This window comes from Cicer arietinum, chromosome 7 (assembly GCF_000331145.2).
Source record: "Cicer arietinum cultivar CDC Frontier isolate Library 1 chromosome 7, Cicar.CDCFrontier_v2.0, whole genome shotgun sequence".
In the NCBI taxonomy this organism is placed as follows: domain Eukaryota; kingdom Viridiplantae; phylum Streptophyta; class Magnoliopsida; order Fabales; family Fabaceae; genus Cicer; species Cicer arietinum.
In genome coordinates, this window is record NC_021166.2 from 47975218 (window position 1) to 47994710 (window position 19493).

The following is a 19493-nucleotide window of genomic DNA, read 5'->3' on the forward strand; positions in this document are numbered from 1 at the left end:
GGCTCACAATCGCCTTCACAATCCTCATCAGCGTGATTAATTGGGTGTTCAAAATTACAAGAAAGTGTTCTAGCGCTGCTATTTTCAACATATTCATTTTCGACTCTGCATGGTTTAAATTAAGAAAAAGGAAAAGAAAAAAAAAAAAAGAAATATGAATAAAGATTGCCAAAAAAAGAAAATAGAAAAACAAAAAAAAAAGTAGAGAATTCAAAAATGCATTTATTGATAATAAGTACGGAATTGAAATACATGTGCCCTATTAGTTATCCTTATAGCCTTGGGCAGAGCAAAAGGAGTTAAAATACACAATTACTTTGAACATGAATTAACAAACACGGAAAACTCGATGATCTTTCAATTATTGAGATTGGTGTTTGGAGAACAAGGGTACACTAATTTGAGGGTATCATCTTCAACACGATCCTCTTCTACAACAGCCACTTGATTAGTATATATCATTCCGGAGCTTTGAAAGGTTTGATGAATGTCACAAATAGGGATCTTTTCTGAATTTGCTACCCGATTTTCCCAACAAGCTAGCTTGCTTTCTCGTTTTTCTTTTACAGTGTTCTCTTGATCAGCTTTGGTAGGTACATATCACAATCCGTACTTATCCTTATTTTCTGGTATTTCTATCAATTTTCCAAACTTAACAATAGCTCCTCCTTCCAACATGGATTTTGTAGACTTCAATGATGTGGTAGATAGTTTTGGTTCTTTTAAACGAAATCCTTCACCCATGAAGACAGCATTGACGATTTCTAATGCTTGGAATGAAGTCTATATGGCTTCCTCTGCTTCTTCAATATATCTCGTAGAAGATAGATGACTCACTATCATATCTTCTTCCCTAGATATTATCACCAGCTTATTGTTCACTATAAACTTTAGCTTTTGATGGAGAGTGGCAGCGTGAATCCACGGTCTCCCTAAAAGGCAAATGTACGCCGACTTAATATCCATCACTTGGAAGGTTATTCCAAAGTTATGGGGTCCGATTTGAATCGACAGCTCAATCTCACCAACAACTTGTCTTCTGGATCCATCAAACGCTTTCACCACCATAGCACTCGGCTTCAAACAAGCCCCATCAACAAAAAGTTTTGAAAGTGTTGATTTCGGCATGATATTTAACGATGAACCGTTATCAACTAGCACTCATGCAAGAATATGATCATGACACCTCACAGAGATGTGTAGTGCTTTATAAACTTCAAAAGTTCATTAGCTTCTTCTGTAGGCACTGTTTTTTTTGCAAATTTCCGGTCCTTTTATGGCATGATACACAACTTCTTTCCCTTTTTCTCCATGACTCTCCTTTTTCCTAAGCTGTTCAGGAGCGTATACTCGACCACTCCGGGTCATCCCACCAATTCCTGAAATATTGGTGACATCAATACCTTGAAGTTTAGAGCTATCGCCTGATTGGTGATTGACTAAATGGGATGTGACTTCATAACTCCATGGTACCTCCCTGTTATTTTCATAAGGAAAAGAGGTTGGTGCTTGGACAATTATTGCATTTTTTCCACTATGAGTTGGCTTAGGATTCTCTTTTCTATAGAGGATTTTCAATGGTCTTGGAAAAGATCTATCATTTTCCATGCATGGCTCTATCGTTGATATGCGATCATCTTTTGTATATTGGTCTATCTCTTATTCAATGAGATTGACAGCGGTATCTCCATGACCCGGCAAAGGATTATTCCCTACGTTCGGACCGTCTTCCTTGAAGGTAAGCCATTTTGTATTAATCAATTCTTGGACTTTAGTTTTTAGGACTTGACAATCTTCGACGAAATGCCCCACGGCTCTTGCATGGTATTCACACTTGGCGTTTGGATTATACCATTTTAGGAATGGTGGTTCTAGAGGTTTCATTGGCCTCAGGACTACCGTTGAATTCTGGAGTAGGTGAGGCAACAATTAGTCGTATGTCACAGGAATCAGGTCAAAACGAGTTACCTTTTTTTCTCGGTTAATTTGTGGTTTGTAGTGATTTGGGATTGGATTTTGGTTCCATGAGTTTTGTTGGGAAAACATGACAGGTGGTGGTTGGACGATAGGTGGTTGATAAAAAAGGTGGCCTTGAAGGGTGATATTGCGGGTATGGAGCTTGTGAAGTCGCAGCCACATATGGATAGAGAATATAGGGAATTTAGGGTATTGGGGGCTGAAAATTTGGAGGTCGATAAGAATTCATAGTTGGAGAATAAGAGACCCTTAGATTTGCCAATACAGCGTTAGCATCCCCTTCTTTGTTTTTTGTGAAGGTTGGTTGGGGGCTCTTCATGCCACTTGCCGCACATACAATCTTTCCATTTCTCATCCCACTTTCTATCCTTTCTCCTATCATGACCAAGTCAGAAAAGTTTGATGACATATTCTCAATCATCTTATCATAAAAAGGTGACTGGAGAGTATCCATAAACATACCAACCATTTCTCTTTCAGATAAAGGAGGTTCTACTTGTGATGCCACTTCTCTCCACCGTTGTGGGTATTCTTTGAAAGTTTCGTTGTCCTTTTTCAATGAATTTTGCAATTGCATCATATCAAGGTCATGTCAATGTTGTACCTGTATTGCCTCAAGAAAGCATCAGCCAAGTCTTTCCAAGAACGAATTCGATTTCGCTCAAGATGCATATACCAACTTAACGATACCCCACTCAAACTATCTTGGAAAAAGTGAATGAGAAGTTTGTCGTTATGAGCATGAGAAACCATTTTCCTGCAATACATAGTCAGATGATTTTTCAGGACATGTGGCGCCTTTGTGTTTTTCAAACTCAGGAACCTTGAATTTTGGAGGGATAGTCACATTAGGAACCAAACACATATCAAAAGCTTCGAGACCATAGACATTATGCCCCTCAATTGCTTTTATTCGCTATTCTAAAACATGGAATTTCTCTTTCGATTGTGTATCATCCCCAACGTGAGGTTGTTGCCAATTCTTGTTAGTATCAAAATGGGGTACTTGGGGAGCACTATAGGGAATATTTTTTGATGGTATAGTGTTTTGGGGTGGCACATAGCCCAAATGACGTGGGATTTGTGATTGATTTAGGTTTTGGAGATTGACAGCTGAGTGGTTTTGGTTATTGTCCACGGGGTTGATGACTACAGGCGGAGTATAACCAGGTGGGAGACCATACATAGGAAATTACATAGCTGCTGTGCGAAACTGTTGGTTAGTAGGGGTAACACTCGGTGGGTGAGAAGGAGTGGTTTGGTGTTCTTCATTTGCAGTTGCATGATCCCCATCTGTATTCTCCTTCCTTGCCAAAGCTTGTATAGCTTCCAGAATTCGATCAACCTTGTCTTTCAGTTAGTTAACATCTGCTCTTATCACTTCTTGGTTTTGCTCGAGTTCATTCATGATCTTGGTGTTTGCGCGAGTCCGATAAGGGTATCGGGGAAACAGCTTTATTGATTTTTTTTCTATTTTTTTTATAAATAAAATATCTATGAGTATGCATTAAAATATGAATGAAGATGAAATCAATTACTTAATTATGATAGTTTGATGTTGGGGAATCATAAGCCTTATGTAAATTTTTTTAACAAGAATGAATTATTAGTAAAGAAAATATAGGGATTAGAAATCGAAATAGCAAATCCTTCATTAATGAGAAAAAGAGTACATCACATTTAAAAACTACATTGACTATGGGATTTCAATCTTCTCTTTTAATAGGACAACTAATCTTCTCCTCCAATTCTTCTAACAAATTTTTGCAATATTCAACGAAACTATAGACTTTGACTGGAGTATTCAACGGATGCATTACCGCATCAATCTCTCTTAGATGCTTTGGAATTTTTATGATGCTTGATTAGCTAGCATTGCAAACTTTGAAAGGCAGTCTTTCCAATGTCTTCCTTTATCTTCCAGCTCTTTATAGATCTCTTGATTCTTTAATTGACCTAGCAACATCATAAAACGATCTTCCCAATATATGGTTTCGTCCTTTAGGTCATTATAGATCTTTTCTTGGTAGTCAATGTAATTCTTCAACTCACTGGAATTTTCCATTTCCGTTCTTAGTGCGTCTTGATGTTTTGAGAGTAATTCTTCAATTTCTTCTTTGTGTTTCCTCTCATTCCTTACTTGACTCTCATACTCAGCTACCATATCTTTCAGTTGTTTCTCTAAATCTTCAAACTCTTTTTTTATCTTCTTCTCAGAGCTTGCTGATTTTGTCCACAACTGCTTCCACATATAGGCCTCTTCGATAGCTACATTCTTTTCTTCCTTTCGCACATCTAACTCTTAATTTGCACCTCTCAAACAATCTTGTATGTAGAATTTATTTTCTTTTTCAATTTTCAACCTCTTGTTGCTTCTTTCAATAAACTGACTTTTACATGTGTTTTCTGATCGTACGTTCTCATTCTCTTGGGAGAATATTTCTAGCTTCGCATGTAGCTCTTTTTTCTCCTCTTCAGATTTCAACAATGATGCTTTAAGTTCTTCTATTTCTTCATTGGTAGCAAGGGTAGGTTCGGGTATTTCCTGACCACTCGAGGGTGTACTGTGGAAAGGCAACTTGATTTCTTGGACTCTTTTATTTACCCATTGTCGATAGGGTTCTTTTGTGCTGCAACTTATGCATCTAAGTACTTTTCCTTTTCTAATGATCATTTCCCAAGCTCGACTTATCCTTCGCAACATTGGTGGGTCTACTATACCCGTATTGTGCCAAACAAAAGCTTCCAACGACTTTTCATCTGATTTTTCCAACATAGGGAAGCCAAGTTGTCTCAAAGCTACCGCCGGATTGTAATTAATACATCCTTTAGTTCCCATGAGAGGCACATTTGAGAAATCTCCGCATTGGGCTATTACTTCCTCCACCTCTTTTTCTCTATGATACCATGAAATTGTGTCTCCAGTTAGGCTAACTATACTTTGAGCCCATTCACAATTATCTTTAATTTCAATATGATACCCTTTCTTGAACATATGAGACATGAACCAGGTGTACAACACTGGAATACAACATAAAATTGTTCCCATTTTCTTCTCATGTCGCATATGCAGAGAGTAGTATACATCAGCAAGAATCGCGGGAACTGGGTTTTGTTTATGTTTATTAAAAGCTAATAAGACATTGATGGCAGTAAAATCTACAAAATTATCAAGGTTTTGGAATAAAACAATACCATAGATAATTAGAGCCAAAACATCTATAAAAGTACTCCATTCTTTTTTAACGGCTAAATCCTGGCACTTTTGCTCAAGATATTTTCTTGAAAAACCATGAATGACTCCTTTTTTCCTCTTTTGTACTTGCCAACTCTCTTATGTTGATTTTCAACACTTCAGAAATTGTATCCAAACTCGGTGGTTGCCCAGTATATCGATAAGGATTTCCTCCCTCTGGAAAGTAACCCAATATTCGCTCAAATTCCTCCAATGTCGGGGCCTACTGAAAGTCTTGAAAGGTGAAACATCATAAGAGAGGATCGTAATACTGAGCCAACACCGTGAGGGCCCCTATTTGCACATTCACTGCCAAGAGATTTAGGATTTTCCCATATTTGCGAAAGAAACTCTCACGTTGTATAGTTTTATTTGATTGCTGGTGTCTCTTAAACTTATCAAATCAGGTTGCTTGAACTTTAAAAGTAAAGTTTTTCTCTTTTCCAATACCATTGTCCACTTTAATTTTAACATGTGTCTAAGGTTCTTATGATTCCCCAAAAATCCTGAAAATTGATGCAAAATGCCATTTCATTTTCCAAAAGAAACAATGTCATGTCATGAGATATGAATGCAATTATGTAGAATGACTGTTGTGAATATATAATATTTTGAATGAATGTATGAGGTATTTTTTGCTTATATGGATATTCTTATGATGAAAGTGTATATTGGCTTATGTAGTGAAACTCTCACAAAGGTGGCTCTATAGTTCTAAACACGGTCCCTAGAGCCAATAATCTAATTTTGGAATATTGTCAACAATAATAGGTAAACTATTTGGAGTGACAATACCCTCAACAAGATCAAACTCTAGGTGAGATTTTCATGCTAACCAAATAGGATGTACATCCAGAAGGCTAACACTACATAATCTCAAAACTAAACTTAAGTTTTGTTCAAACCCGGGTGTAAGGTTTCACTCATAAGTGTGTGTCTTAGTAAAAGTGTAGGGTGTGGAATAATTATGATTCAATAACTCCATAACGATAATAAAACATATATAATAAAATAAATAAATAAATAAAAGGCTTAATTGCAGTTTTGGTCCCCTATTTTAGCTGAATCGTGAAAGTAGTCCCCCCATTTTGTTTCTCCCCAGTTTTGGTCCCCCAAGGAGAATTTTGGTTCAAAACTTCATGAAATTTCATTTTTTTTTTTTTTTTGGCATTTATTTAAGTCACGTCATGTCTCAAGATCTCATTTGCAACAATTATACTTAAAATATATGATCATAAATGGTGAAGTACGGCTTTAAAAAATAAAATTTCATCAAATTTTGGACCAAAATTCTGTTTGGGGACCAAAACTGGAGAGAAACAAAATGGGGGGACAACTTTCGCGATTCAGTTAAAATAGGGGGACCAAAACTGCAATTAAGCCTAAATAAAATAATTAAAAAAATGATCTATAAGTTTAAAAATGAATAAATAAATAAATAAATAATAATGATAATAATAATGTTAACTAATACTTATTAAGAAATAATACACACAAAATAAAATAAAAAATAAAAAAACAAACAAATATAAAAAAAAGTTAAAAATTATGCACAATTAATTTGTTAGGCTTGACTCTTTAAATTGTCCCCAGCAGAGTCGCCAGCTGTCGCGGCCTAAAACTTCGAGTGTTTCTCGAATTCAATGGAGTCGCCACCAAAATTTATTTTAAAATAGGAAAAATATTGAAAAACCCTTAAAATAGAAAAAAAAAATGGTCTTTGAAACCAAATTTGAGTTTGGAAGTCGATTATGCGTAGGGAATGTATTAGCACCTTACGACATCCGTTAAAATACGGATACCTATAATTAATTGTGCAAGATTAATATTAACTTAAAATATATTTATTTCTCATTATTATTAAATATGAATAACAATTATTATTAATTTTTAAAAAAATATGATTTTGGAATAAATGTGTGCTTAAGAAATAAAAGACGTAAATAAAATAAAATTTATTAATGCGCTTGACAAGAATGCGATCTTGATCCTACGTATCTCCCGGTGCGATGGAGAAATCAAAGCTACGTAGTTTTTAAAAAAAAATACGGATGTGTGGAGTGTGTTTTAAAGAAAATTTGTCTTGTGATAAAAAAATGTTTTTGACAAAATAGAAAAATAAAAGAGTTTTATTTGAATAAGTATTTTAAAATATGAGTTTTAATACGATCAAGTTGTACAACTTGTGTACCAAAACTCAAGGAATAAAGAAGATGTCACATATAATTTAATCCTCTAAAAAAAATTTATTATTCTGGATTTTTAAATTGAGTTTTAAAACCACCAAGTAGTACAACTTGTGTTTTAACAACTCAAAGATAAAAAAGAGTTACATCTAATAAATAAGTCGATTTGAGATTAGTTTGTAACACCCTGAACCCAAATTGAAATAAAAAATAAAATGCACTAGTTTTAAAGCTTTTGATATAAAAGCAAGTTCTAAACTTGGAGACAATTAATTTCTACCTCTAAATAACCGATACAAATAACACAATTGATCAATCAAATTTACAAAAAATCTAAATTGTTCATAACTCAACAAACTACGAAAAATCACTCCCACCCAGTATCACCTATTCAGAGCGTGGATCCCCAATCGATAACCTGAAATAACTGCGCTCTCGCAAGCGCCAAACACAAGCAACGAGGGGTGAGCTTCGAAAACATGCAATAGTATAAAATAACTGAGACGAACACGTAAAAATTATTAAACACCGTATCATATCAAATCACAACCAACAAGAATAATCAAGGTAAAACATTGATACAATCCACAACATCAAGTAAGTAAATACACAAATCAAGTAATGTTATGCATGCTCTTATACTCTAGACTCCTCCTCTTTCATTGGTACCATTCTAACTCTGAAGTACTTGGTTAGGAGGCTTGATACTATGCCACCACGCAAGTGGACGGACAATTCAAATTGGCCCTGTCCTCATAGATCCCATCAACTCAACCCGAGACACATATACGCGACAGTCGAGATAAACGTGTGTTGCATGGTAGCTCCCGACACTTGGAGTGCTACCTCTAAGTCACTTAGGAATTCCCCACCCGAATACCTCCAAGGTCTAACAATCTTGCCCTCAGGCTCAACAACAGACTGCCACGATCAGGCTCATTCAGTTGTACTTCCCCATAATCACTAGGCTTGTCAGGCCCTACCTATATGATGACCAAATAATCTCTACTTCAAAAATTATCAACAACTACTTTCTCCCCTCGTTATCCTAGGTTACTTACTCCATTATGAGAACCATCATTGGCACGGGTCGAATTCGTCACTATTCAATTAAACGCAATACGCATTTCATGATATTCAACAAGGTGGTAATATCACAAGTCAAGGAGTACACATCGTCATTGCAGATTTCCATAGTCATACATTACATTCAGATTTTATCATCATAATACGTCATCTCAAACAATAAAGGGTCTTCACTCACATATAATAAATATAATACTAGATCGTTCACACACATCACATCAATTGCAAGGCAAGTAATTACAATTCATCACATTTTATATCATATATCAATATCAAGGATGGATATAAACAAGGCACAAAATGCATCAAATACATAATTCTACAATAATTCAACTATCACACGATCTTCAAAAATTAAATCAAACAACATCCTATAAAAGTTTCTAATTCATATTTTAACCTCACAAAATTCAAGTTTGCTCATTAGTCAATTATTACTCAAAGGGCTTCTGCCATACGTAGCGAGCCCCGAATGAATTGTGGGAAATACGGTATTCCCGTTCATCTCACTTAATTTATACTCATGCATTCGAACTCATTCTCACCCCATACCTCAATTTGACGCTTTCATAAGATAGAAGGACCATAATGATTTTCAGCAACCATGAGATGTCGACAACACACAACAAACGAGTCCAAACGCATCGACGAATTTGCAGAGTCAATGAAACATGGCTGATAATTTACGCGCACTATAAAAATCAATATTACATAAATAAAAAAAAATATTAAGAGAATAAACATATTCGAAACGAAGTGAAACAAGTTATCAAAGAGGCCTCACCGACGTGTTGGAGCACCGATACGGTCCGACATCAACTTCCCCGAAACAGACAAACGAGTAGTGCTTCTTGAAGGTTTCGACGAGAGGAATTCAAAAACGATATCATTTTTTCAAGATGATGAACATGTTGTCCAGAATTCAAGAAAGCAGCTGCGACAATGGTGGAAACCCATTTTTTAAAATGTAACGGTTGGCGATTTCGAGCATAGGTAACGAAAGAGGGTTTTTTATGGAGTCCAAATATGGTCTTGGTTTTCGTTTGTGATAGTCGTGGTGGCCGAAATCTTGATCCAAAGGTGGAGGTGTGATTTTTGACAAAGAGAAATAAGACGTTTCAATTTACGATTTAGGTTGAGAATGAAAGAGGAGATCACAATGATCACAAATGTGGTCTCAGTTTTCTAAGACAACCATTGTAATGATCGTGGTCGAGGCGAGAAGAAGGAAGAGGAAATGGTTGTTGGCGGCGGTGTATACGAAGAAGAAGAAGGAAGAGGTTCTGGTCTTCTTGTTACTATTTTTCTTCCTTTATTATTATTATTATTATTATTATTATTATTATTATTATTATTATTATTATTATTATTATTATTATTATTATTATTATTATTATTATTATTATTATTATTATTATTATTATTATTATTATTATTATTATTATTATTATTATTATTATTATTATTATTATTATTATTATTATTATTATTGTTATTATTATTATTATTATTAATAAATACTATTATTATTATTATTATTATTATTATTATTATTCAAAACCTTTTTATTAACTTTATTAAAATAAAAATAAATAAGTTTAATTATTAAATATCTAGTTAGTAATAAGGATGACATATTTTACTTTAAAATAATAACAATCTAAAATTAATAAAAAGATATAAATATACTTAATATCCCTATCAATAATTTAAATAAATTATTAAGTCAAACACATGATAAATTATCACACTATAGCAAATACACATGTAAGAAAATCAATCATAATTATTTGTCAACATATATTGTAAACACATGCAATACTAAATTAATTCTTTAAAATCCCATTTGATAAATTAAATAATTAGTTAGCTCAATTGGTAGTGGGATTGTGATGAAGCGGTACTTATCCCCTAGGTACCGGGCTCGAATCCCACGCGAGACAAAAACTCGCTAGGATTTCCAATTTAAAAAAAATACGATAAATAAATAAATAAATAAAATAAAATATAATAAAAAAGTTTAAAAGGGCTGAGTTTGAACAAGATATTTGTTTGTTTTGTTTGGGTCCAACTTAACTTAAAAACAAAATTTGAGTAGAGCCCAAAGCATGATATCTCTTATTTTTTCCTCTTCTCCTTCTTTATATGTTTGTTTTTTTTTAGTAGAGTTAATCTCATATCCCTCTCCATTTTAAAATTTGATAAGGTGTATTTATAGAGTTTTTTTATATGTTTAGTTGGTTTCTTGGTTGTGCCTCTGTTTGAGTTTGAGCTTTCTAGTTTGTTGTTTGATGTTTCGTTTTTTTTGTTCATCAACTGCATTTTTGTGCACCTCTGATGCCTTCATAGTTTTAGTTTATTTGTTTTGATCTTCATTGCTGAGCTTTTATTTGTCCTTTAGTTTCTTTTTTTTAACTAAAAAAGTTGTCTCTTTGTTCTGCATAATGTGTACAAAAACTGACTTATAAATTATGTTTTTATATTTCTCTAATTAGTTACAAAGCAAAGGCTAGTGCCTCAACCATGACACTGCATCAGAAACAGAAAGGCAGCAACAACAACAAAACAGAGCCAAAGCAGGCTGACTTATTTTGAAATAGTTTGACCTAATTCTTATTGTAATTTAATTTGGTTTTATTTTTTGTTGCAATTTGACTGTAATTGTAATTTAAAATTGTAACTTGATTTGGCATTGTAAATTGATGAGCCTACTTATTGTAATTATATTTATTTCCTTTTTTAAAATTATTTTCCTTTTTGATTTATTTTCAATAAATTGGACAAAATTAGGGTACTGCAATAATAATTCAAATATTTCTAACACAAAGAATATTATCACCTAATAAACAAGTAATTATGTTTAGTAATAGAGCAAGTCATGATATAACAATAAGAAGTATTGCAATATGCATATGACAATTTACATTTCAAGTCAAAGTGTTAATGGCAAAAGAAATACAAGTCAATAATTGTCCCTTTGAAGACAAAAGAAAATAGCGCTTATTTACCTTTGACTAAAAACGATCTTGATGCTCTGACTCAAAGATCAAAAGAAGAAAGCTCTAAGTGAATTATCTGATAAAGACAATGTTTTTGTACAAGCTAGATCCTCTTATGAACAAAGAAAATAGAATCTATTAAACAAGTTCGCAATGGTTCTGAACAAGCTAAGCTATGTATGACTTTGATGAACACGCTCTCAAACGCGTCTATGGTGATTTTGTTTTTGCAAGCAACACTTTGATAATTATGTGTCTGATAATTGTGACAAGCATTTAATCGTCTGGCTATAATACGAGTCAATGTTCATTAAGTCAATGCTCTGATATAAAGTTTACACTCTGATAAAGTCAATGCTTTGATGAGAAGTCTACACTCCAATATCCTCTGCACATCATAATGGACTTACCCTCTAATTGAAGAAGTGTGTGACATTCTCTTATTGTGAAATCCTTAGAGATTTGCCTTTGTAATTGAAGATAGGCAGAATCAACTATGAAGATATATATGAATATGTCTTAAAAACTGATTTGCCTTAAATGCTGATTTAAGATCTCCAACGGTAACATTCTCAACATACACTTCTTCTCGACATTTAAGTAGAAACCAATCAATCATTGAGTAGTAGAGAGAATGAAAAAGACTATGTGTTAAGAATAAAATATGTAAAAGTCAATTCAGACACAAACTGGAACTGATGTAAATTAGTATGATATTGACAACAACTCCTTCACCCATAAGAGGTATCTGAAGAGGTATAAAAATACTCATGAATTTAAGCGTCTTGATTGTAATAAGCTAGAAAGTTGAGAAGACTTGAACACAATCAAGTTGACTAGAAGATGTTCAATAAATGTGTGATTCTAATGGTTATAGTCTGAAGAGGCTAAAAAAAGAATACTCAAATTCTGAAGAGACAAATTAAATAATACTTGTATGCTATTGTTAAAATAGTGGATTAAGTTCTCGGCTGTACTGAGACAAGATCTCTCTATAATGGGAGAACTAGATGTAGCAACAATTTGTTATAAACTAGTATAAAAAAATTTGTGTTCTCTCTCTCTCTCTCTGTGTTACTTTAATTTAAGTTATTTATGATTCAACTTCATTTTACTAAACTTGTTTTATAATCGTAAGTTGAATGATTTGATAAAGAACATGTTTTTGGTTAAGAAATCAAATATTTTTAAGAAATGGCGAAACACAATTTAAACCTCATTTTCTTGTGTTTTCCAACATATTCGGCGACAACCCGAAATCTACAATCCCCATTACCATCAACATCAACAATTTTGTCAATATATGAATGCATAAAAAGAGACATGTGGTCAGAAACTAGATTGTCCAGATTTAGTGAATTAACATGCTCCCACAAATACGGTGAACATTTAGTTGACCCGTCTATTTAGTGATCTGTTTCGCATTCACATCTACAGGTTTTGCACGTTTTACCTTCACATCCAACTTGCATTTAGCTCTAACATTTTTTGAAATATGATATCGTCATAGTAAAACAGTAGAGGTTGGAAAAATCTTTGCAACAACATTCATCAATGCGGCATCTGTGTCAGTCACAATTACATTGGGAATCTTGTCTTTATACTTCAACAAATTACGACACATCTGTAGGACTCAAGTGAAATTATCCTCCTTTTTAAACATGAGAAAAGAAAACTCATTTGAATATGTCATCTCCATTGAAGTCACACTAACGATCTTAAACCATGGCTTTCATACTAATTTGTTTTTATAAGTCAAATCCATCAGTAACACAGTCGAAAAAGTGTTAAACAGATGGACTGATTCTGGATTAGCCAAAAAAATATTCTTAATTTCATTTTCAGACTTATCATTCGTTTTATATATGTATACATATTTATGATCATCCAAACATTTTAACATATGTTGCATTTATGATCTCGGACCTCTTAGAGTCGTCTTGTATCTTTGACGCGCATCATAAATTTGTTTCATTGTAGTCACATTTAAACGTTCCCTCTCTTCCTCATTTAAACGACCAACAATAAAATGACCTTTTAATTTTTTATATATCTCATAGTTGTGTGATTCTAACACAAAACTAAGATTTCATTCTTTGATTGTCATGAAATAACCACGTAACTTGAATGGACATTCACATTTCATAGATCTTGCGTCTTCACGTTTTAACTTCTTATTGGTTCCTTTATACACCACCCTTTCATAACCCAATACAAAAAAAAAAAACTTTTATCAGAATCATGATCAGATGTTGTATTTACCGCTGAAAATCCTAACTTAGCTACTTGACGACAAACCCAAACAATCAAAGCATCTTGGAAAATATATTTATTATCAATAATGAAGTTTATCCCAACATCAATCGCCATTGGCTTTGCAATATCCAATTACAAATCAGTTGCTTCATTTGGTTTCAAATCAAGTACGACCTCAGGTATTTCTTCAGCTGCAAGCTTAGGTTTAGGTTCGGTTGTTGTCTCAAGATTCAACTCGAGTGTTGGCAAATGTTTGGATTCAACTTCATACTCATCCATAACTAACTACAAACATTTAACACAAATTAAAATTCAATTATGAAGAAAAAAAAAACCATTCTAAACTTCATTAACAACTACCAGATGCATAAATCCGATAGTATTAAGTTTTTGAATTATTACTCGTCTAAAGCCCCATAATTTTTTATTATATTACTAGTAAGAAGTTTCTACCATTATTTAATTATGACTAATCTTTTTCAATCGAATTTTCTATATATGCAACAGTCAGAAATCAATCCTCTAGCCACTTACTTAAGGAGCTCAAATCACATAGCACTTCAACTAATTCATTTTGTTTGTTAAAGCCTCATAAAATTTAATGAGATGAAAGTAAACTTCAATTAAACACTATACATAAAAATCCCGTAACATCAATGTCTTTGTTCTGATGCAAGATTGAAGAAATTGAACCAGGTCCCTCTGCTTTATGTGTGCAATATAAGCATTCTATAATGGAGAAATTTACATAATAACAAGAGTACTTAGTTTATATTATCAGATTTTCCTGCTTAACCGAAGAAAGATACATAACCTATCATCAGAAGAAAAAAAAATTGTTTATTAATTGTCATTAAAAAATTATTTTCACTATTTCCTATACAAATCTTTAAAAAGTTAGAAAATAAAGTGAAAAAAATGTAAGAAATTTAACAATTATTTATAATTAAAAAATAAATAAAGGAATTAAAAAGTGAACTTAAAAGGTGTAGCCTAAACATTAGGGTAGCTACCTTTTATCTGGAATAGGTAAGGTGTGTGATGAAGGTAAAAGAAATAGTTTAGGCAATTACATAATAGTCATGTTGCTAGTAATTGAATTATTGCAATGAATACCAAAGGAAATTTATTATTAAAGTAATGAGATGTGACATTCTATGGAAAATGTCCTAGTTCATTAAGGAAATAGTGGTGTAAAGCTAAAATAGGAGGTGCAAGAAAATAAAATGTGATGAGGAAACATGTTTACATGATTCCATTTCTAGGCCATTCAGTAGTACTTCATCAATGAAAACCAGAAAAATTAAAACACGTTCTAATTGTAGAGGATTGTTAAACTCCCTTTTTTTAAGACACTCCTAAACACAATTTTTATTTATTTTGGATGACTGTGTTGCTAGTAATTTTCCAAAATAATGTTAGCATATTTTTTAAGAATTTCATTTGGATGAGTAAAAAAAATTAATTTGTATCTACTTTCATCCTAAAACTATTTTACACATATAGTTGTGGAAATATTGTAGAATATAGCATAACAAGTGATATAATTATGTATAAAAAATAATTATACTTTAAGTACTTGGAAATTAATCTCTAACATATGGATTTAATTGAGTAAACAAAAAACATATGGATTTAATTTGTATATATTCAGTGTAAAACTATTTTACATGTACATCAAATTACATTTTACCATGTAGATACTTGTAGAAATTAATTAACTTAACAAAGTAACATTATGTGATTTGATATACATTATTGATGTAAAACTATTTTATATATGTACTAATTTTATCTTATCATACACATATTTGATAGGCTCTTTTTATGGTAACAATGGAAACTATAGTTCTAAAGTAAGAAAGAGAAGATAAAGAGAAACTATCTGGAAACTAAAAATATATTCTCTTCATTTTCCATTTATTTTCCAAAAAGCCACAATACACTTATAATATTTTCAATAGATCATAGTGGTACATGTGGCATAATTTCAAAGATCCTAAAAAATACTAAAAGCATAAACTAATATTTTAAAATATTAAATAAAATAGATTAACTTTTTTTACTAAAAATAAAATATATTAGCTAATAATTCAGGATTGAGTTAAGTACAAGTAGACTTGCACAAATTTTTTTAAATAGATTGATGTAGAATGAGAGCGAGTGAGATAAATTGATGCATGTTTGGTTAATTTTTTTAAGAACCAAAATCTAATTTCTGATGAGTAAAATTGATTCTGATTTGTTTGGATGCAACTCAACAAGATTGATTCTGCCTCCAAAATTGATTTTAATTTAAAATTAAAATTTATAGTTTTTGAATCCAAATATAATTTTTACATTAAAGTTTATTGTTCAACTCACTTTAATTTAAAGATATCTAAAAATAAATAATTTTACATTCAACTCATTTTTATCCAAAATCAATTTTACTAAATTAATTATAATCGGTTTTGACATCCCTAATTTCAACACTATGTAGAGAAAGCAATGATCCTAAGCTATTGATCCATTAGATACAGAACACTTCCCCAATCAGATTCAAGAATCGAACATTGATGATAATGTCATTATGGAAATGTTTCACACACTAGTGACATTGAAAATTGCACGTGCAATGCTTGTCTAGCTGTTCTCCTTTGATTAAAAGTGGTGATAATTTGATGTCTTCCTTCCATATAAAATAAACAAATGGATAAGTCTCTGGTATAAGAACCAATGAAATAGCTTTATAACTCTATAATTCAATCCAAATTAACTAAATTGGTTTAGTTTGTTGCATGTTCTAATCCAAATCAAAGAAACCCTACTTTTATTGACTCGGATAATGATTTTACATCATTCAGAATTGATCTCAAGACCAAGCTATACCATTATATTGTATTATTATTTCTTGTATTGAAGTTTATCTTATAAAATGTTATATAAATACATTTTTAAATTATTTTCCAGACCATTGTAGTTTACGTATTTGTAATTTATTTAATAAAGTTATAAAAATAGTGTTTGAAAAATATTACATATTTTTTAAAATAAATGTGCTAATTTGATTAAAATTCGGACTCAATTAAATCCAATCAAAATCTATTTGCTTCTTTAGTTTAGTTTGGATCTCGCCAAAAAAAAATTTGTAAAGACCAAACTTGACCAAAACGACAATTTTTATTCATTTGGATTTTTCACATTAAAATATCAAACCAAATGGTTGTTATTGTTGAAAAAAAAAAACAAATTTATCGTAAAATATCGATAAAGTTTGACATTAGTTTATGAAGAGAGAGAGATATATATCGCATTGTTGATTGGTATTGTAGTGATGAGTTAATCACAGTATCAAACAAACATAAAACTATATCAAAAATTTACCGATTTAAATCACCCACCATTTATATTCGACCGTTTTCATTGTAGTCAACTCCATCAAATCCAAATCCATATTAGATATGTCCAAATCCATATTAGATATGTGATCATAATATGAACCATTTAATCTTGACCTAATCAATGAGGTTGGTTGATATTTCAACTTCATAAACGCATATTTCAAATACAAAATAATAATAATAATAATAATAATAATAATAATAATAATAATAATAATAATAATAATAATAATAATTGTCTAATCTTGATCAAATAATCTGCTGGCCATCATAATTGCAAGGTATTTTGTATGCATCTAATACACAGTTAACCACTTTAGTAAGAGCATCAATTGTCTAATCTTGATCGAATGATCTGCTGGCCATCATAATTGCAAGGTATTTTGTATGCATCTAATACACAATTAACCACTTTAGTAAGAGCATCAATGGTGTCGATCACCAATTCTAATAAATGAGTGTGAATAGACGATCCTGGTTTCCCAAAATAGAAAGCCGCTCAAAATCTTTAGTATTGGGTAAAATCAGATCCAACCCATTTTACCTAAGTGATCCAATTCTAAAAAATTATTTGATTACTATAAGATGTTGGGCTTTAATTATTTTGATGTTTGCAAACATTTCATACAGTTTTAAGAACCTTACAACTTTGATTAAATTGATACTTGTAATGAAAGTATTTTATGATGAATTATATTATTTTGATATTTTATTATTAAGATTGTTCATTTTTTAGAAAGAATATGATGTTCATCGTTAACAATTAAATTTTTTTAAAAAAAAAAAGAATATTTACACAAACCAATTCCGAAAATGAATGGTTTGAAACAACCCAACCTAATAGATAGGTATTTTACCAAACTCAACTTAATGTTTCCTGCACTGTTTGAGTTTTAGTTTTAGCCAAACTCAACACAATCCTACCCACTTACATCCCTAATTCTATCTCTTTTTTCCTTACTCGTTCTGTTCAGATTAGTTCTCTCTTTGTCAATAGCTCAATTCGTTGATGAAAAACTTGCTATTATTTCCATCAATAAAGTGATAAGAACAAGAATTTTTCAAGCTTTTCAAATACCACTTTGGTGATTTTATCATCTAACTCCAAGGCACTCTCCAAATCAAACCCAAAAAATTCCAAGTAGAACAAATAATCAACACAATAAATTCTGTAAAATTCAATTTTATTTCCTAATACCAAATCATTTCACAAGTGTTCTTGAACCAGCCTCGCGCAATCTCCTGAATTATGATGAGGGGTATATAGTAGTAATGCTGCTTCTCCTCAACCCAAATTCACTCATAAATATCCTCTTCATTTTCTGCGTGAAAACATTTTGAACTCCGTTACTTAAAGTTTTATAGTCAAACTTCTATTATTGAGTTGACATATTAGTGATAAATAAAAAAAATTCAAAACTAATACCAACTTATCGATATCCTACCTCCGTCTCTAAATATAAGTTGCTCTTAAAAAATAGTATCCCTTTTATAAGACATTATTCAACTCCATTAATTATTTCTTTATTAACCTACCCTTAATTATATTATATCTTTTTTTTGCAATCTATAAAAAATACTACAATGGAAACATAATTTAGTTCTCTCTTCTTCAAGAGTAAACTAATAAAACAATTCAAATTTCCAACAAACTTAATACTTTAACAAATTATTTAATTCTTGTGATTTAGTGAACAGTATCTTATATATATAACAAAAGAGGTAGTAATAACAATATAAGAACTAATTAATCAAAGGGGTTTATAAGCTTGATTACTTACCTTAAACCAATCTCAGCAAGCAGAAGCAGGGTAGGCACTATTTGTAACCTCAAGTGCAGAAGAACATTCTCTATTACTCTTTCCACTTCCATTGCTTCCAAGTTGAAGTTCTGAAACACAAGGCATCATTTCATTTTTTCCATCAACACCTTGATCATAAAGAAACCCTTTGAACACATGGCCACTAATATTCACGGTCGCCAAATATGCAATTTCATCTTCACCATTGCCAATAGCTGACACTCTATGACACTTAAACACTGCCGGTGCACGAACATAGCGTGGCAAAGACTGTTTGAAACCAGCATCTGCAATTTAGTCCAACAACATTAAATTCATTCTCAAAATTTTGCTATAATAGACTCTTTTTGTGTAAACAACATTAAAATTCTCAACATTAATCCGGCAAGTTGCGAAGAATCATGGAATGAGAGGTAGATAGCGTAATTGTATTCCTAAACTAAAAACTCATTAGGAATTATTTTGATAAATAAAAGAAAGTGAATTATGTAAGAAACTGTCCTATTTATAAAGGCCAATTAGACTAACTAATTGAGTGATTAATTTCAAACTAATTCCTAATTAGCAGA

General features: G+C 31.7%; 1 protein-coding gene across 1 annotated transcript in view; it reads right to left on the reverse strand.

Moving 5' to 3' along the window:
- Positions 1-18124: 18124 nt before the first annotated feature.
- LOC101489569 (protein LATERAL ROOT PRIMORDIUM 1-like) overlaps positions 18125-19493 on the reverse strand; it is a 2923-nt gene continuing 1554 nt past the window's right edge. Inside the window, exons 2-3 of the mRNA XM_004510978.4 lie at positions 18904-19211; positions 18125-18444 (exon numbers count right to left, since the gene is read on the reverse strand). Coding sequence (XP_004511035.1) covers positions 18916-19211 — 296 coding nt within the window. The 3' untranslated portion in view covers positions 18125-18444; positions 18904-18915. The remainder of the gene's footprint in view (positions 18445-18903; positions 19212-19493) is intronic.